Source organism: Schistocerca serialis, chromosome 5, assembly GCF_023864345.2.
Source record: "Schistocerca serialis cubense isolate TAMUIC-IGC-003099 chromosome 5, iqSchSeri2.2, whole genome shotgun sequence".
NCBI lineage: Eukaryota > Metazoa > Arthropoda > Insecta > Orthoptera > Acrididae > Schistocerca > Schistocerca serialis.
This window is the reverse complement of record NC_064642.1, coordinates 57,457,273-57,478,457: the sequence shown is the minus strand read 5'-3', so window position 1 is coordinate 57,478,457 and position 21,185 is coordinate 57,457,273. Positions and strand designations below refer to the sequence as shown.

Here is a 21,185-nt window from a genome sequence, read left to right as displayed (position 1 = left end):
CGTCTTGTTTCGTGGAACAGAGGTTTCATGGAGTGTATCCTTTGATTTGATTTGCAAATGTTTTGTGAAAGTCGTGTGTTTTGTGGTTCCTAAAGTCTTCTTCGACTAATTTTAAATGTTCGTTAAGATATTTTCTTTTAGTTTGTCAAAGTATTTTAGCTGTTTGTTTTCTGACTTCAAAAAATTTCTCTTATGGTGGTTTCTGATTTGTCCCAATCGTAGTTTAAGAAGGCTCGTTGTCTCTCTTTTACTGTGTTATCACAATTTGGACTTTTTTCTTTAATGGGATCAGTTCTCTTGCCATTTGTATAATTTTTGTTTGGAAATTTCTCCAGCTGTTTGTAGGTTGTTTTTTTTTCCCATGCTTCTGTAATTTTTGATTCTTGAATTTTTTCATATCAAATTGGGGAATTAATGGTCTTTTCTTTCAACATTTCCCTTTTTGGTGTGAATTAAATTCTGACTCCAGTTAGATAGTGGACAGAATCTACATTTTCCTCTCTGCGGAACTGAACGTCATTTATTTCCCTTTGGAAATCAGAGGAGATTGCAGCACGGTCTATTTGAAATTCAGCTACCTAAAGGATTGGGGATTGCCATGTTTTTTGTTTCATAGGGTTTTTTGGTTGGTAGGACATGTACTAAGGCATCAAGGGATCACCAATTTAGTACTGGAGGGCAGCGTGGTGGGTAAAAATCGTAGAGGGAGACCAAGAGATGAATACACTAAGCAGATTCAGAAGGATGTAGGTTGCAGTAGGTACTGGGAGGTGAAGAAGCTTGCACAGGATAGAGTAGCATGGAGAGCTGCATCAAACCAATCTCAGGACTGAAGACCACAACAACAACAACAACAACAATTGGTTTTTTTTGAATATATATTTTTCCTCTCTTTTTCCAATTTGTGCGTTGAAATCACTGAGAAGAATTTTTACATCCTCCTTTGTAATTTTGGACATTTCAAAAGTTTTTTCCCAAAATTGTTTTGTCTTCTTTATTTTTATTTATTTATTTATTAATTTATTAATTGTGAGATGCATTTGAGTGACAAAATTACATCTTTCTAGGCTGTGGCTGCCAATGGAGCTGATACTAGTATGATTCTAAACACAACAGATACATATCAGACAGTCACAATAGTACCATCAGATACAAATCCAGGAGAGGTCTCATATGTTCTCATTGTGCAGCAACCTGATGAAAAGGATGACAAAACTGATGACCAAGATCTTACTGTCTATGACTTTGACGAAGGTGAAGAAGGTGGGATTGCAATGGTATGTGCTTTTGAATTAGTTCATTCAGCACTAAAAAATATTTGTGGACCCCTGTTTCACATTAATTTTGTTGATTTCAGGAGTCAGGTGATGAAGACGACAAAACTAAGATTATTAAAATCTTGCCCAAGAAGTCACAGACTGTAACACAAGCTCATATGTGTAATTATTGCAATTACACAAGCCCAAAAAGGTGAGACTTTATCCTCAGAATGTCATATTCCAACAAGTAACCTGCAGTAGACAAGAGGGATGCAATTTCTGACAAATTTATACTGTTTCAGATACTTACTTTCCCGCCACATGAAGTCACACTCTGAGGAACGGCCACACAAGTGCAGTGTTTGTGAAAGAGGATTCAAAACTTTAGCATCTCTTCAGAACCATGTCAATACACATACTGGCACTAAGCCTCACCGTTGTAAATTTTGTGACAGTGCTTTTACAACATCAGGTAAATAATATCTGTCAGCTTATTTTTTAAATAAACATTACACTTCTCACTCATAAATGCAAGAGTACTATCAGAACAAGGGTTTTACTAAAAGCAATGAAAAGAAAACATTATTTAACCAGAAAAAAATGCAGTGTGTCAGATGAACATATAAAAAAATATGGATTAGTATAATTTTATCAACAAGTGATTCTTCAGTTTTTTCAGACATTCTTGCCCTGTTTGATCCTTAGTTGTCCTAACCTTCCATGTGCAAATTTACCTTTATACCCCTTTTTTTAATTAATAAGTCTCCACATAAATATAAAAAAATGAACCAGTGATGAAGTTTCTTTGTCTTATTCTGATGTTGCATTGGAAAGTATTTTCCATATGTTGTCATTTTTAGTGGCATAAACTATTTGTTTGTGGTTCAAAGAGGGTCAGTAGTAGGTAACAAACATTTTTCTGTGTATGGTGTTAAATTTGTTAAAATATTTGAAAATTTCAAGTTGTACATGGTGAAATAGAGAGCAACCATGCCATCGGTTTCGCATATTACTTGAGACCATTGGGGTTCTTGGGTTCTTTGCGGAAAGAGACCAGACATCGAGGTCATCGGTCTCATCGGATTAGGGAAGGACGGGGAAGGAAGTCGGCCGTGCCCTTTCAAAGGAATCATCCCGGCATTTGCCTGAAGCAATTTAGGGAAATCATGGAAATCCTAAATCAGGATGGCCGGACGCGGGATTGAACCATCGTCCTCCCGAATGCGAGTCCAGTGTCTAACCACTGCGCCACCTCGCTCGGTACTTGAGACCATTCCCAGAACATCTTCACAATAGGTCATCTTATATTAAATACATTTCTTTAGAGAACTCCCCACATTATCAGTACCTGTGCAAACACACAGGGGTGGTGGAAATAGGAGGAGTTATGAGATGGGGAGGAGCAAAGATAGCAAGTTACAGGCTGCTGCTGCCTGGTGGAGCATGCAGGGACCTGGTGGGAACAGGATAGGGCTGTCAGATGCAGTGTCGGGAGGCTGTGCTGGGAGCGGAGGAGGTGGGGGTTGCGAAAGAGAGATAGATAGAGAGAGATAGATAGAGAGAGAGAGAGAGAGAGAGAGAGAGAGAGGGAGAAAAGTAAAGAAGGGGAAAAGAGTTACAGGTGCACTGGCTGGATTGAAGACATATATATATATATATATGTAGTACTGGAGTGGGAACAGGGAAGGGGATAGGTGGGTGGGAGACTGCGACCAACAATGGTATAGGCCACAGGGGTTACAGGAATGAAGGATATGTTGTACGGAGAGCTTCCACCTGTACAATTCAGAAAAGCTGGTGTAGGTAGGGATAATCAAGATGGCCTGGGCTATGTAACAGTCAAAGTGAAGTGCATCATATTGCGTAGCATGTTCAACAACTGTGTGTTCCAGATGTCCCTTAGCCACAGTTTGGTGACAGCCATTCATGCATGCAGAAAGTTTGCTAGTAGTCATGGCCATGTAGAAAGCAGTATTTTGTTTGTAACTACTGCACTTCTGCTGCCAACCAGTTGCCTCATGTCTCATATCTGTGCAGAAGACCTAGATGAAAGACCTGTCCCATATGTCTTCCAACTCCAACTACAGCTACTCCAGTCCTGTCACAGATATCTCCTATTCCATCAGAGGCAGGGCTACCTGTGAAAGCAGCCATGTGATCTTTTTAGCTACACCCACTATGCCACTTTCTGTGTGATTGTGACAGCTAACAACTTGTCCATCTGCATGGATGGCCAGCGCTAAACTGTGGTCAAAAGACAGCTAGACCACCCAGTTTCTGAACATGATATGCTTCACTTTAGTGACTGCTATATATCCTGTGTCATCCGGATTTTTTCTGCTGACATCAGCTTTTCTGAATTGCACAGTTGCAGGTGAGAACTCTCCCTTCAACATATCCTTCATTCCTGTAACCCCTCTGGCCTGTATCTTTGTTAGTCTCTGTCTCCTACCCACCTATCCCCATCCCTGCTTCCACTCCAGTACTACATATATCTTCTACTCTACTAAAGCACAAGTCCTTTCCCATTCTCTACTTCTCTCCTCACTCTTCTCCCTCCTCCTCTACCCCCCCCCCCCCCTCTTTTCCCTCAGCACAGACTCCCAACATTGCAACTAACAGCCCTATCCTGTCCCCATCAAATCCCTGCACACTCCGCCAGGCTGCACTAGTATCTTCCCCACATTTGTACCCTGCTATTCTTCTCCCTCCGCCTCATGCTTCCGCTTCCTCCTCCTTACCCCCATCACCCATCCCAGCAATTGTTTGTTTGTTAGATGCAGGCATAGTTGGGCTCTGAGACAATGGCCGTGTGTGTGTGTGTGTGTGTGTGTGTGTGTGTGTGTGTGTGTGTGTGTTTTTTCGTTGTACCTATCTGCGACTCAGTGCATCATTTACATAGTGAGTAGCAGTCTGTCCTTTCCATATTGTTATTCCATTCTGGACTTTCCATTCTTTAATAAGTTGTGAAATAGAATTGCTAGCCAGTACTTACTAGCTGCAGGAGGTGAAATGTATAGTACTGCCAATAGACACACTGTCCAACTTTCAGCTCTAATAATTCCTTTGGTGGGTAGGAGAAAGGGGTATGTTGGGGAAGTCTTCTGAAAGCAGGGTACTGTGTTCTTTTTATTTATGTCAGTGGCTCTGTAGATTTCACCTGAAGGTCAGTTTTGATAAGCCATTTTGTCTCATAACTGACCAGTGTGATTCTTTATGTGAGGCCACTGCTGATTCCTTACCCTGTACTTGTTCACCAAAGCTACAGCTTCTTATGCAAGCACCTTGATGTCAAGAAGACGTTAAACTGTAATCCTCCTTACATTTTTTCCCTATCAAAAATTTGTTGCAATGCTGCCTGGTGAAAGAAATATCAGTAGGAAACAGTCATGTATACTATTTCTCTTGCAACATTTTATCTGTGCACATTAAAAACCTTCATACTATGTTATTGACAAAATACACTGTTTAGTTAGAATTAATTTCTGTATCAGTTAATAAGAAAGGCCTCCCCAAAACTTAAAAGTACAACATTAAATGCATTCTGTCACTAATTTTGTTGTAAATGTTAAGACAAACTCTCCCTCAAATGTTTGTCAGTGCTGGCAACTTGTATGTTTGACACCTACACTGTTTCTGTAACAGTTACTTAGAATTTACTAAGCCAATTCACAATAAAGCTAAAAATGAAAAAGATGAAAGGGACAACTTGTCCATTATTTGTGTCGTATATGAAAGGCAGAGGACAAACATTTAGGTGTCCCAATAGATTGGGAAACTGGAAAATTTTCATTAAATAATGAAGCATGGTATGTTACACAGATGACATGTAGGAGGAAACTTTATAGATTACATAATAATTACTCAGTTCGTTCTGGAACATCAGAACTGCTGCAGAGTCACATGGTACTGTTGTGTGGCAACTTTGTTACCATCTAAAATCGGTACATACCGGTATGCAAGATAGGGTTATACAAGGGTCATAGTGTCTCCTTTTGTCAGCAAAACTGTGTTGTTACTGACCTGGTATTACAATTCTTTTGTGTAGAATATTCCGAATCATGTTTTATAGATTAGGAATGTAGTGGGGAAAAAAGTGTAATTTTATGTATGAAATGCATCCACTCTTTTTAAAAAGATAAATCAGTGTTTGTAATTATGAAAACCCCGATAGGAAAATTGAATGTCCAGTCATTATCGTAGTTTACAACATGTTGCTGTAAATACAACTCTGTGAAACAAATCAAACAATGGAAAGTTCTGGGTGGAATCTTAACAATGTGTAAAGGATAGATTACTATCCACCAGATAGTCCCAAACAAAACAATGAAAAAGACTGCTAAAATAATTAAGCTTTTCAACAAAGTCCTTCTTCCAAAATAGAAAACACACACACACACACACACACACACACACACACACACACACCTGCTGTCTTCTGGCACTGCGGCCTTCCTGACTGCAAATGCATCTGACGTGATCAGTAATGTGCTGGGCTGTGGGATGTCCCTGCACCCTCCCACAGCTAGCAGTGTCTTCCCCAAATTGCACCTTGCCTGTTCCATGCCTCCTCCTTATCTCTAGCACCCACGCCAGCCGATTGCTGTCCACATCACGTTGCACACAGTCAGACAGGCCTCAGTGCCCAGAGGCAGTGGCCTCTCCCTCTCCCCCCACCCCTACCATTGCCTACACTCCCAACACCTGACTCACACTCAACGTACAAAACATACAACCTCCTTCCCAGTCATAATGATCAACTACATCTTCATCCACAATTGCTTCACCTATGCAGGCATCACTTACAAACAAATCAGTGGTACAGCAGTGGGCGCCCAGATGACACCATCCTGTGCCAGTGTATTCATGGACTGTTTAGAGGAATACTACTTAACCACCTAAAATCTCAAACCCCTCACCTAGTGTGGATTAACTGATGACATATTTGTAACCTGGACTGAGGCTGAGGACACCCTATTCACGTTCCTCCTGAACCCCAACATCTTCTCCGTCATTCGCTTCACTTGGGTCTCCTCAGTCCAGTAAAACATCTTCCTCGATGTTGACCTCCACCTCAAGAATGGCCACATCAGTCCACCTCCATCCATATCAAACCTACTAATCACCAGCAGTACTTCTACTACAACAGCTGCCACCAATTCCATACCAAGAAGTCTCTTACATTCAGTCTAACCACCCGTGGCCATCACATCTGTAGTGAAGAGCTGTCCCTCTCCAAATATACCAAGGGTCTCGTTGAGACCTCCACAGACTGAAATTACCCTCCCAACCTTGTAGAGAAACATATCTCCTGTGCCTCTTTCCTCCAGTCCCGCAACACCTCCCACATTCCCACCGTTCAGCCAAAAAAGTAGTAGTCCTGTCATGACTCAGTAGCACCTAGGACTGGCAGCTGAATCATATTCTTTGCCTGTGGTTTTGACTACACCCTGAAATGAGGAATATCCTACCCACTATTCTTCCCAACCCTCCCACACTGGTATTCCACGACCCAACAAAACTACACAGTAGCCCTGTTCATCCCTACTCAACCCCTGCTCCCAGCCCCATGCCTCATATTCCTGCAGTAGACTTAGATGCAAGCCCTGTCACATACATCTTCCCACCATTGCCTACTCCAGTCCAATCATGGGCATTACCTATCCATTCAAAGGCAGGGCTACCTATGAAAGCAGTCATATGAACTACAAACTAAGCTGCAACCACTGTGCTACTTTCTACATGGGCATGACAACCAACAAGTTGTCTGTCTGCATGAGTGGCCATCAACAAACTGGACCACCCAGTTGCTAAATATGTTTCCCAACACAGTGTACTTCACTTCAAGGGCTGCTTCACAGCCTGCACCATCTGGATCCTTCCCAACAACACCAGCTTTTCTGAATTGTGCCGGTGGGAAACTCTCCCTGTAATATATCGTACATTCCAGAAACCCTTCTGGCCTTAAACTTTGCTAGCCCTCGCCTTCACCTCCTTATCACCTTTTCTGACCCCATTCCAGCACTGCATAGTCTTCTATTCCAACAAAGCAGCACTAGTCTTTTTCCACTCCTCTGCTTCTAGTCTTTTCCATTCCCCTCCCCACTTCATCTCGGCCTCCCTCAAACATCCCAACTACATCTAACAGCCCTATCCCGTCTCCACGTCATCTCTGCACCTTCCCCTGCTGCTACTGTGCTGTCCCTCCCTCTCCTGTCCTCAACCTCCTCCATATCTCAACCAGCCACGAGGCGCAGTTCGACCTGAGTGGCCAGAGAATGTGGTCATTCGTGTGTGAGCTATACTTGTGTGAAAGTGTGTGTGTTTTCTACTTGAGAAGAAGGCCTTTTGGCCGAAAGTGTAAATTTATAGCAGTCTTTTTATCATGTCATATCTTCTGAACTAAGCCTTGAACAGCGATGTACCTTTGCAGTGGCCTATGGGGATACTACTTGCAAAATGTGTTGTGAATAGAATTAGTAGTGAAGATGTAATAAATTAAAACATCATGCATGATGTGACAGTTTTTCACTCAACTCGTTGTTTGACATCATATCTCCCATAATATATATTCTACAATGATATATTTTTGTAAGTACATTCTGTGGTATATGTGAATGCTGTCTGCAAAATGTGTTGCAAATAGAGTTAGTAGTAAAGAAGTAATAATTAAAAGCTCATGCCTGATGGAGCAGTTTTACTGCATTAAGAGCAAAAATGAAACAAGCGATAAACTTTCATCTTCATCGTGTTGTGGGGGGGTGTGAGTGTGAAGAAGTCTTGTAAAAGTTTGAAATATTGTGTAAAGTTGGTTGCAAGTCACTAAGTGCTCTCATTCTCAATTACTGGATAAATAAAGTTTGGCTATTTGTGCATCATAAGCTGTGCTTTTTCACCCGCACCCCTTGAAGAGGTAGGTGGTTCTTTCCAGATAGTAAGTGATATGCGTTCTATGATTTTTTTTTTAAATTGATCCAGTGGTTCAGGAGGGGATGTGGGATGTACATACATACACTTTTATAATATGTATGGATTTTCACAAATGCTATAGGGTGCTAAACAGTACTTGTAAACAAGAGGAAGAATATTCTGGTTTTGCTATGGGGTGGTTTGTGGTGGGGTGTTGCAAAAACTTGAAGCATTTGTGGAATTCTCTTTTTATTGGACAAAGAGAAAGAAAGCTCTGAATACTATGTTTCCTGGTCTGACTGTGGATGCAGTCTATAGATAAAATATCTTCATGTGCTGTTATTCCCTTTCATCATTCCTGGAGGGCAATACAATTATTTTAATAAACACTGGAATTGATATTTTAGTTTTAATAAAGCTGTCACTGTAACGTCGGTAATATGATCATTTAAATTAATTTTGCCGTACATAAAATTCTGTTACTTGCCAGGAATTAAAAATAAAGAAAGATGACAAATTGAATTGAAGCTCCTCATATTTCACAAAACCTGCATTTTTCCTTTTGTATCCTAGGAGATTAGAAGCAGAGAAGAGGAATGTACCCCTAAAACATCTGAATGTCTTGTTTCTTTAAACACCAGTTAACCATATTCCCTAAGCTTAGCAAAGAAGTAAGAGGGGGAAAGGAACTATAATCCCACTTTAGTTTAGTGAGTGTTAATATGGGTTGCAGAATATACCACGTTGAATGTAAAAGCTGCATCTGTGGACACAGGGCCATTTTATGTGTGCAACAGAAACTTCTGTAAATTGGCCAGCACATTTTTATGTTCTCTCAAGCTGCTATATAGAACTCTTTTTTCATAAGAGAATTTCATGAAGGGATTTTTGAAACTGATGGTGCAGTGTGCTGTACAACCTTGTTAATTACTTATTCATTTTTGTGAGTGTAGAATGAAGCCTATTAACTATAAGTGTTATGTTGTACATAGAATTTTTGCCTTTATCCAGAGACAGGAACATTTTCTGCATGTGCCAAACACTGTCTTCGTGAGGTGGGCCACTAGTAGCAACACCTGGCTGGAATTGTTTAAATTCATTGCCCACATCCATGAATTATTTTGTTATTTATTGCATGTGTGTTGTACCGAATATATCTGTTCTTAAATCAGCATACACACTAATTTAAAGGTAACTCTGAAAGAACTGTGTGGCAGGAGAGTATTGATGTAGTAGAGTTTCTTCCCATGTGAAAATGAAATAAAATGAAGCAATAAAAGGCATGGTATAAAACACCATTTGGGTTGAAGCTTTATGTATGCCGTTCTTTCAGACGTGACAGTTGCTGAAAGTAGCAACATGAATTTTTCAATGAAGTGGCAGTATGCTGAATTGGGGTTGGCTGCATGCCACTTTGTAAAATATTGCCCTTGGTGTCTTCCACAGGTGAGCTCGTAAGACATGTTCGGTACAGACATACACATGAGAAACCACATAAATGTTCAGAGTGTGATTATGCGAGCGTGGAATTGAGTAAATTGAAGCGCCACGTGCGATGCCACACTGGTGAGAGACCCTATCAGGTGAGCCAACACTTTTTGTGTTATTTCCGCAGGTGAACTTGTAAGACACGTTCGGTACAGACACACTCACGAGAAACCCCACAAATGTTCGATTTGTGACTATGCCAGTGTGGAACTCAGCAAAATGAGGAATCACATGAGATGCCATACTGGCGAAAGACCTTATCAGGTGAGCACTTCAGTTTAGTAAAATAAAAACAGCATCAGACCAGTGCTGAAAGCATTTGTATTATTTGATTACTACACATTTGCAACACAAATTTACACAGAACAATTTGGTGTCTTACTATTCACACTCGTTTAGATTAATTTTTAGTATGAGTTATTTCATTGATATTAGTATAGCATTAATAAGGTATTATCATAATTGCTAAGAACTTTAGTGATAAAAATTTTGGTGGTGGTATATACAGCTGTCTTGAAGTCTTTGGTGGATAATTTAGATGGCCCTTGATTAGGTAGCATTTCTTCATTTCATTACTTCAGGCTGCCTTTCCAAATTTCATTTTCTAGTTTCTTCTGCAGCTCTTTATTCAAAATTTATTTGAACAAATCATATACTTTTTATTCCTGGTATTGTTTCTGCTTTTAGAGGATCTGTTGTTATCCTTATCCATTGTTGCCATTGACAGATGATTACAACTGTATATATGTTTTTTTGTTTGTTACGCTGTACTGTTAATTTCTTTTATATAAAATGTAAATCTAATATCATAAAATATGTCATGTTAACATCAAACAGTGAAAACTCCCAGTAGGAATATCGACAATGTAGCAAACAACAGATTGCTACTTCCTTAAAGAAGACACGTCATGTTGCAGACAGTGCCAACTCCAGCATCTCCAGGCTGAGATGCTGGAATTGGCGTTCATATGTGTGTAAGGTTAAGGTGTGTATGCTTTTGTGTGTGTGTGTGTGTGTGTGTGTGTGTGTGTGTGTGTGTGTGTGCGCGCGCGCGCGTGCCGGAGGCTGTGGCCAAAAGCTACATGTGAGTGTCTTTTTAATTGTGCCTGTCTGCAACTTCCGTGTCTTCTTTACACTAAGTAACAATCTGTCTTTTCCTACATTGATCAAGTTAATATTTCACAGATTTCCATGCCTTTGCAAATAGTTTCTTCTTCTGTCATTTGCATAGTCCATTGCTTTGTTATTCTTAAGTTTTTACTTTAAATACATTAAAAAGCTTTGTAATTCAAGTAAAGCACATTCTAATATTGTACCAATCTGTCACTGTTACAGTGTCCACATTGTACATATGCAAGTCCTGACACATTCAAACTAAAGAGGCATCTCAGAATTCACACAGGAGAAAAACCATATGAATGTGATATATGCCATGCGCGATTTACTCAGTCAAATAGCTTAAAAGCCCATAAACTTATTCACAGTGGTGAGTACAAGAAGTACTTATTTTTAATTTTTTTATGTAATAACTTGCAGTAAAGTTTGAGGGTTGAAATGAGAAACAGGATTATCTGGGGGGGATTACCTGTAGTAAAGAAACAGTAGGCAGGAGGATATAATTAGTGTGAACCACTTGTTACCAAGTATATCTTGAGTGAACTGGTGTTGTTATTGGATATTTGTGTTTCCAGAAATTCAAGTCTTCATGGCTGTTGTGGTAGGTATAAATTACTTGTAGCAAAGAAACAGTGGCTAAGAGCATATAATTATTGTGAACCAAATTTATTTTCATTGAACTGGCATTATTATTGGATAATATTTATGTTACAAGAGATTTAATTATTCATGGCTGTTGTGCTAGGGCATAATGTGCACACACACTTTTGACTATTGCAACATTGTATATTCTACTTCATGATAGATGTGGAAGACATATTATGGGAATGGATGATTTGGAAAATAATTATTTCTGTAGTAATTTGTTACGAATATATTATTCCAGTAGTAATTTGTTATGAATATTTTCACAGAGTGGTCTATAAGTTTGAGTAAAAAATGACGTATTAGATATCAACCTCGTACAAATCAAAAATAGAGGCAGTTTTGCAACTTTTTGTTTACTCTCTTAAACAGCTCATTTATAAAGAATAATAGATTGGATAAATGTGACCCCAAGTTTCTTAAAACATGCGAGAGCTGACCTAGTCCCACATAGAGAAGATTATGCTTACAGTCAGGTAGTTAATAACCAGGAAAAGTCACCAACAGTGAAATCATTGAATGTCTGGAACTAGTTAATGTGTCTTTATGTTTAATCGTAACAGTATGTCAACTATGCTTTAATTTGTGTGGCTCTGGAACAATAGCACTGTTCATTATATTGTTGAAACAAACTTACGTTGTGGTGTTTTCAGTTCACTTAGTAAATGTGAACAATATTAGAAGTCCAGCAAAAACATGCCAGACCTTAAGTTTCAGGCTGTGCAGTGTTTGACCGTGCACTGAGTCGGGTGTTGTGGAACCAGTGCAGAAATTCGGTTTGTTATTGTACAGTGCAGATTGAAATAGCCACTTCATCATTCTAATAGATTGTTGTTCATTAATTATGAACAATGTTTTCAATGAGGGACAAACCTTGGTGATTATTCTTTTTCATACAATGTTGTAACGGTCACCAACTATTGAAGTGGAATTCCAGATCATTTTGTAAGAGTCTTCTTGTACTCTTAGCTGTTAGGAATAGGGGAAAAAACCCATTTTATTTTATGGACAATTTCTGTGTTATTTTTAGTCAAATGTGATATTACTTTTGCCAAATTTTACGTTACATTTTGCCAAACTTCCTAATATTTTTGTCCAGTTTTAAAATTTGTTTTTAATAACTTATTTTTGAAATATTATATGAACTTTACTTTTGTCACAATATCATGTTGAAAATGAAAGTATACCTATTTATTACTTAATATCTATTTACATCACTATCACATTTGCTACATAAAATTTTGGGCAAGTGCCAGATGTCAGTAAGTTGCTGCCATGATATTTCTGCGCAGAGTGTTCCACTCCTTTTCAGGAGTATACTGGTGATAGTACGTAGAGCTCCCCTATTTAAAACCCTACCGACACATTCGTGGTGTACATAGTTGTTGGTGTGTTTACATTCCTTGAACACATGCACTACAGCTGCAAGTCTTTGTGCTGCTGATTGTGCAGTCCCTGGTGAAAACTCACCTCGACAATTTCATATTGATTGTCTTCACGTCATAAGACCACAGAATGTTGTTGGCTATGGAGGGCAGGAAGTTTTCACATGACAGGATTCCAAGCAGAATCCAACTGGAATCCTCCATCGTGATTGATAACAGCTCAGGCAGTCATGTTTCTACTGTTGATGTAGATCCAGAAGTTTGAAGAATGGGCCTCAGTTTTTGTTGCAGTATATTTCATGAAGGGACTAGTTCACCCAAAAAATAGTGAACAGTCTCTTGGCCAGGAAACTTTTTATATTTCACAATACCACATTTATTTACCATGTGCAAAATAGAGAAATTTATGTTACACCTATTAAATTTAATAAATTAAAGAAAAACTCACTGTGCAAGCACACACTTGGAAGGTTTTCAAAACAGTTGAGTTGATATAACTTGAGAATTATCTTCTGAGACATTATGCCACTGATCTGTCAACCCTTGACTGTGGTGTAAAGAAAGCCATCTGGAGTCTTCTCTTGTCCCATTTATTTTGAGCACCCCAGTAACTTTTTGTATAGAATGAAAATAAATAATAAAAATATATACCATGCAAATGATGATCGTTACAAGGGGTGCATATCCAGTGTGACTGCAGTTTTTGTAAATTTGTTCGTTACAAAGATATGAACAGCAGTTTATCTTGTTTAAATTGCATTCTATATTTTTTATGTACTCTCCTCAGCTCCTTAAGGCCTGTTCAGAAGGTTATCACAGTGTACTATTCATGTAAGCATGAAGTTATTAAAAATATAACACAAAATTAACTATGACTTTCCTATACTAGCATACTGTGCAGGCAATGAGGGTAACCAAACTTGTCCAGTTGCTGGAGTTGACAATAAACAAATGGAAACACAAGGCAAATGCACACAGGTCATTCACTCAGTCATTTTCAGTTGAATGTTTGAGATCCAGATTTGGTCGTGAGTTGACGAAACCAATGAACGCAATTCCATAAGAAACTATTATACAGCTCATGTAGCATGATTTAAATTCTTTGGAATATCATTATGTGAAGATAGTGATCTTGATTTATGTGTTGGCAAAGCTAATGTGCCATATTTGGTGATTTTCGTATTTATACTATGAAAATTTGCAGTTCAGTTAATGCACAATATTGAAGATTTCTCAAGAATTGTTGATTTTTGCTACCATCAGTTGTATGAAAGTATCAAGAACTGAGCAGTTAGTTTTTTTACAAACCATTCACCACAGTTCTCTCATCAGCAAACATAGTGAAATTAAATTATGCTGATACACAGATGGAGTTCATTAACACATGCTAGAAAACCCAAGTACCGGGACAGCTCATTAGGGAGCTCCATGCTATATTACCATTCACTTTGTGATATCTATGTATTTGAAATATTCTACCCGAGGCACCTAGGACCTTGTTTTGCTTTCCATCTTTAAAGTGCCCTTTTAATCACTTATCTGTAGATCATGTGATTCAATGGCGATAGCTCTTGTTTTAAAAATATACACATTTAATTGCCTTTGAGGGTTCACAGTGTGCAGAAGTTAGGATCACTTTGTGGTCAAGGGATGTGTGGCAGAGGCAGAATTTAAGCAGCTTATTTGGAAATATTGTGCATTCCAGAAAACATTTTACATTTAAGTGAAGATATGCTTTTTAAAATTTCATTAACCATTATGGATGATACATTTATTTGAGTCATAGGTTCAGGAAAAACGTTTCAGTATATCTGTAGATTTTATCAAGGAAGCACTATAATTTATGCAGCTTACTACAATCTAGAAGTAATCTTTATCATTAACTTTTTTCAAATTGGTTTCCACTGCATTGGAAGGCCTGTGTTTCTTTTTATTGCATTCCAAATAGTTTCAGTCCTTTGCACTCTGTAATACAGACACTGGACCACAGAGAATTGCACAAGTCTCTCTGTACAAAGAATGAAGCCACTGATCAACGATTAGGGAATTCATTAAAACATGTAGTGTTGCATTCATTCAGATATATTTATATAAGCACTGGAAAATCCAGGATGGAATGTAACAATATTATGAAAAGGAAATTTGCTACTCACCAATAGCTGAGATGCTGAGTCACAACAGGCACAACAAGACTGTCACAAATAAAGCTTTCAGCCAGTAAGACCTCCGTCAAAAATAGACTACAACTGAAGCTACTGTGGCTAAACGCAACTCACGCACACATGACTGCAGTCTCAGGCAACTGAAGCCACATGTGCGAGAGTTGCATGTGTGTGTGTGTGTGTGTGTGTGTGTGTGTGTGTTTATTTATTTTTGACGAAGGGCTTACTATCCAAAAGCTTTATTTGTGACAGTTTTTTTGTTGTTCCTATCTGCGACTTTGCATCTCCACTATATGATGAGTAGCAACTTTCCTTTTCATAGTATTTTTACATAAGCACTGCAGTACAAAACTTTTGACTGTGTGATATTTCGTGAAACTCTTCAGAGTGGATTGTTTCCATTTTCACCTCTGATTGTTTACAAATGAATCACTATTATCATCAAAATCATTGTCATTGTTGTTTTCACTTAGAGAGTCCTCTAAAATGTAAGTGTAGGCTTCCACTGCCATTGTCACAGTCAATACAGTTCTTCTGGGTATGTGACCGCATTGTCAATGTGTAAAAATTCTCCGACGCTCTGGCCACTGTTGCAAATGGCCTTCGCAGGGTGTTTCTGCTAGCTACTGAATGAGAAAAGTGTTGGTTCTTATACGCCAGCAGAAGAGGCTGTTGTTATACTTCCTATTTCAACCAGTGGTGATCAATTAAGTAAATGCTAGTCAGGAACGTCTATTTACACCAATGATAAGAAATGAGGCAAACACCGATAAAGGATGTTTAACATCCTTCCTCCTCATCCCCAGGAACCAATAAGTATTTTCTAGCAGTATATGAGAACCAAAGCTTTTCTCATTCAGCTGTTAGCAAAAACAACCAGAGGAAGGCCATTTGCAACATTGGTCAAAACATGGCAGGATTTTACAAATTGACAATGCAGTCACATACCCAGAAGAGTTTTATTGACTGATCCTTCTAAAAGCTCTGGAACCTCTTGATTCTTCTAAAAGCTCTACAACCTCTTCCTCAGAAAGGACTGTGCATGAGGAAATAGCTGTTTCATAGCTTGCAACTTGAACATAATAATTACAACCTTTCTCTCAACACACTTGCGACAGTTAGATACCGAGTTAACACAGAGTTCCCTAGATAGTGGTACTATGCAGCATTGATGCCTAGTACAGTCAGATTCAAGAATGGAGCATGTGACAGCTATGAAGAACCATGTCAAAATGGGGCTCAACAGTGAAGTGGAGAACAAACTTTGCAGTGTTGATCATCACTCACTGTTGGAATAGAGGGGGTTAATGATGTTATTAGTCATTGATACCAGATGATAAGTACACTCTCGTAGATTTATTAATTGCTTCAACTGCAATTTTGCCAGAAGTCTTATAATGCATTAGATATTCAGGATTATTCAATTTTTTTCATTCTGTGAACAGTTCTCTCGTTCTCTGATAGGGTATTTTTTATTTCCTTAGTCAGTCATTTGCTCACATAGCATATTACTCCAAAAAGAAACAGGTGAATTATTTTGTAAATATTGTATTGTTTTCTTTTTTTATAGCTGGTGATAAACCAGTGTTCCAGTGCGAATTATGCCCTACTACATGTGGACGGAAGACAGACCTACGCATCCATGTACAGAAACTTCACACTTCAGATAAGCCACTCAAGTGCAAACGGTGTGGGAAATCGTTTCCAGATAGGTACACGTACAAGGTAGGTAATATCTATATTAATCTAGGTGTATGATTGCATGTCTCCTTGTGACTTCTACTTGTCGCATTTTCTTATACTGTATTTATTCATCTATTGAATGATAGTACAGTAGGTGATCAAGATAACTTTTTGAGTTGGTTACCTCAAGACCCAAGATAAATAATAAAAATAAAGGAAAACAGAATGAATGTAAAATGTTGTAAATGACAGAGTGTGTAGAAATTTGGAGGGCACTCAGTCCTGATCGAGAAAGATGTGTGGAGATGAAGGAAAGTAAATTAATACAAGACTTACATCGTCTGAGAATGTTTGGTCCTACATTGAAACCAATATTATATACACTTAGATGGCAAGAGAAAACACATATGAAAGTTAAGGAAATTTGCAAGCTTTTCGAGCCAGTGGCTCCTTCTCCCATTAGCAGGGGGAAGAAGAGGCATAAAGAAAAAGGACTAGTGAGGTTTATGAAATGGGGAGTGTTAAGGAAAAATTACACAGATTCCCTTATCAAAGGAGATTTACCGGACAGGATGAGAAGGAAAGGGTGATTGTTGTGGATTGCATTGGACGAGATTTGAAAACATGAAAGCAAAAATGTGGAAGATAGTGTGTAACCTCCCCCTCACTTATCGACCTTAATGACAGTAAAAATTAAACCGCGTGTACCTAATCGAAATTTGGGAAAAGCAATCGTCACCGAAGTTAATCTGTCAGTAAAGAGGGAGGAAAGGGTTACATCTAAATGAAAGGAAAAATGCAAATGAAACTGGTGAAAATTAATTTTGAAAAGGGATAAAGTTAATAATGAAGGTAAATGTGCGGTCATTAGGCTAACAATTAACTGGCGTTAATTAGATATTTGAGATTTGGGGAAAATTACGATTGCCAGTCCTATGGACAACTACTATAATAACTGAAAAAGGAAGGTTATTGCACATATAATTAGCACTAAAAGTGTGGCAACTGAAGGTTGACACGTGTTGTGTGAAAACTGAATGTTTGTCAGAAGTAATAAATTTCGCTACACTTTGACTTAATTTAGCAAAAGAATTAATAAAACCGGAAAATTTAAAGTTAATTTAGTGACTGAAATTAATAGTGAACTTTGTCTCTGAAACACTACGAAATTCAATAAAATAGGTTAGTCTTGGGCTACCTCAACAATCATTTCAAAAGCTACTTGAATCTACGCAGTTAAAAATAAGAGATTTAACTTTGAACTTGAATTATATGATTCTGAACAATTAACAATAGTAAAATTTAGTACATACCAAGCTGAGCTGCAGTCACAAGTAAGCTAAAATATGGTAACAAAACTCGCACTCTTAATTTGTGCTTGTGTAATCTAAATATTGTAGCCAACTATTGTATGAATACCTTAACTGAACTTTGAAATTAAAGCAGTGAAATCAAATGATATTACTTTAATGCTGGCATTTGAATTTCAACGACACTCGAGTTCATTTCAGAAAACGAAGGGACCCTGTTTGGTAATGCAATTGGGACAATGAGCAACAAAGGTTCATGCTAAGTTGCTGTATTTTAGTGATGCTAATGGAATAGTTTGAAAAGCTGAGGTCTGCCATACAGTTCTAAAACTTTACGTGCTTTCAATCTTCCTTGTTGGTTGATTGAAGGTTTGAAGTCGTCGATCGAGGACGTGGCGACAATCACTTATGTCGGCCTTAGCTGTTGCAGAAGCTGGATGTTGGCGCGCCTTCTTCTCAACACGGTCACCAAGCAAAACGAGCTCTTGATATGTGACAGCTAATGTTTCAATGTTTCCCGTCTGTGACACCGTGCCAGAAACTATCATAGCGCAATTACATGCTGCCAAACCCCGAAAGTGCGGCAACTCGCGGGAGCGTCATACAACACACCTGCTCCACCGCCCTCCTCCAGCCAGACCCCCCTCTGCCCGTGCTCCACGCGGCAGAGTTAACACTACCAAAGATCCTAAACACTTTGGTTCTCCACATGACCTATTGATGTAATCATTCGATAGCATAGTTTTCCCTAGGCAAGACCCAGCGTAAAAATACAAATAATTTGTACAAAACAAACCAATTATACATTGACATAAATGCATAAATATATATATACAAATAGTAAAACAATTACAATATATAAAGACACAAAAATGTCATATCTTCAGGTAACAAAATAAGGAAAAAAAATTATCGTACAATAGATGGAAATAGGAGGATATGCATTTCCAGCGTTACAAGTGTAATAAGCTAAACAGAGATTACTGACAAAGCATCGCAAGTCCGCAAAGCTAAGTGCATTATATGTACTAGAAGTGGAGAGAGGAAGAAGGAAATGGGTCAGAAAATAAAAGACATTGAAAACTAAAAGGGAGTGAAGAAAGGAATGGTTACTGAAAAGAAGTGCTGAGACTGAAGAAATTAATGTAAATTAAGGCCATGGGTGTGGTAAGATCTAAGGACGTATTGTAATGCTGGTTCCGAGCTGCAGAGTTCTGAGAAATTAGTGTCAGGGGAGAACCCATATGGTCCGTGTGGTGAAACAGATCCAAGGTCATGACTGCCATGTCGTAGAGCTACAGGGCCGGCGCAAGCCCAAGTGCCGCGCCGTGTGAGCTGCTAAATTGCCGCCCCCGCCCCCGCCCCCCATTTTTTTTTTTTTTTTTTTTTACAAAACGTTTGTGGAATTTTATTTAAACAAACCTGTAGGAAATGTCAGCAATCAATCGCAATTTTTGGTTTTACTTTTCAGATCTACCTAGGCTTCGGCCACTGAGTGGCCAGTCTCAAAGCTTTTAATATGTGCTTACATCCAAACTGTCATGTTGACAGATACGTTTAGCATGACAGTATAGATGTAAACATAACTCAAAGCATTGAGAATAGCCACACTGTGCCCGAAATCTATGTAGATCTGGAAAATAAAAACAAAAATTGCGACTGATTGGTGACATTCTCTACAGATTTGTACAAAACGGTTGCTGGGCACTAGCTCAATGTCGCTTGACACATGATCTTGCAAAATCGCTGTGAGGTTTCTACACTTTGTGTCCAGGCAATCAGGAGGTGCATTCTTCAGCTCGCCGATGTCGTAGAGAAAATCAAAATAATCACAATGAGATTTCAGTTGATTGAACCTCTCATCCAAAGATGTGGTTACTATATCTAAAAGATAATAGTGGAATTCAATCTTGTAACATCCCATGAACCATGGACCTTGTCGTTGGTGGGGAGGCTTGCGTGCCTCAGCGATACAGATGACCGTACCGTAGGTGCAACCACAACGGAGGGGTATCTGTTGAGAGGCCAGACAAATGTGTGGTTCCTGAAGAGGGGCAGCAGCCTTTTCAGTAGTTGCAGGGGCAACAGTCTGGGTGATTGACTGATCTGGCCTTGCAACACTAACCAAAACGGCCTTGCTGTGCTGGTACTGCGAACGGCTGAAAGCAAGGGAAACTACAGCTGTAATTTTTCCCGAGGGCATGCAGCTTTACTGTATGGTTAAATGATGATGGCGTCCTCTTGGGTAAAATATTCCGGAGGTAAAATAGTCCCCATTCGGATCTCTGGGCGAGGACTACTCAAGAGGACGTCGTTATCAGGAGAAAGAAAACTGGCGTTCTACGGATCGGAGCGTGGAATGTCAGATGCCTTAATCGGGCAGGTAGGTTAGAAAATTTTAAAAGGGAAATGGATAGGTTGAAGTTAGATATAGTGGGAATTAGTGAAGTTCGGTGGCAGGAGGAACAAGACTTTTGGTCAGGTGAATACAGGGTTATAAATACAAAATCAAATAGGGGTAATGCAGGAGTAGGTTTAATAATGAATAAAAAAATAAGAATGCGGGTAAGCTACTACAAACAGCATAGTGAACGCATTATTGTAGCCAAGATAGACACGAAGCCCATGCCTACTACAGTAGTACAAGTTTATATGCCAACTAGCTCTGCAGATGATGAAGAAATCGATGAAATGTATGATGTAATAAAAGAAATTATTCAGGTAGTGAAGGGAGACGAAAATTTAATAGTCAATAGTCATGGGTGACTGGAATTCGAGAGTAGGAAAAGGGAGAGAAGGAAACATAGTGGGTGAATATGGATTGGGTGAGAGAAATGAAAGAGGAAGCCGTCTGGTAGAATTTTGCACAGAGCATAACTTAATCATAGCTAAAACTCGGTTCAAGAATCATAAAAGAAAGTTGTATACATGGAAGAATCCTGGAGATACTGGAAGGTATCAGATAGATTATATAATGGTAAGACAGAGATTTAGGAACCAGGTTTTAAATTGTAAAACATTTCCAGGGGCAGATGTGGACTCTGACCACAATCTATTGGTTATGAACTGTAGATTAAAACTGAAGAAACTGCAAAAAGGTGGGAATTTAAGGAGATGGGACCTGGATAAACTGAAAGAACCAGAGGTTGTAGAGAGTTTCAGGGAGAGCATAAGGGAACAATTGACAGGAATGGGGGAAAGAAATACAGTAGAAGAAGAATGGGTAGC

At 38.9% G+C, this 21,185-nt stretch overlaps 1 protein-coding gene across 10 annotated transcripts in view; it reads left to right on the top strand.

The window, feature by feature from the left end:
- Positions 1-21,185, top strand: part of LOC126481567 (transcriptional repressor CTCFL) — a 138,689-nt gene that overhangs the window by 30,149 nt on the left and 87,355 nt on the right. For 9 of the 10 annotated variants that reach the window (XM_050105416.1, XM_050105417.1, XM_050105410.1 and 6 more), the window contains 6 exons: positions 1,068-1,277; positions 1,358-1,470; positions 1,562-1,731; positions 9,615-9,751; positions 10,992-11,142; positions 16,535-16,689. In XM_050105416.1, coding sequence (XP_049961373.1) covers positions 1,068-1,277; positions 1,358-1,470; positions 1,562-1,731; positions 9,615-9,751; positions 10,992-11,142; positions 16,535-16,689 — 936 coding nt within the window. Of the gene's footprint in view, positions 1-1,067; positions 1,278-1,357; positions 1,471-1,561; positions 1,732-9,614; positions 9,752-9,783; positions 9,921-10,991; positions 11,143-16,534; positions 16,690-21,185 lie in introns of all 10 variants that reach the window. The other variant, XM_050105412.1, reaches the window with a different exon arrangement.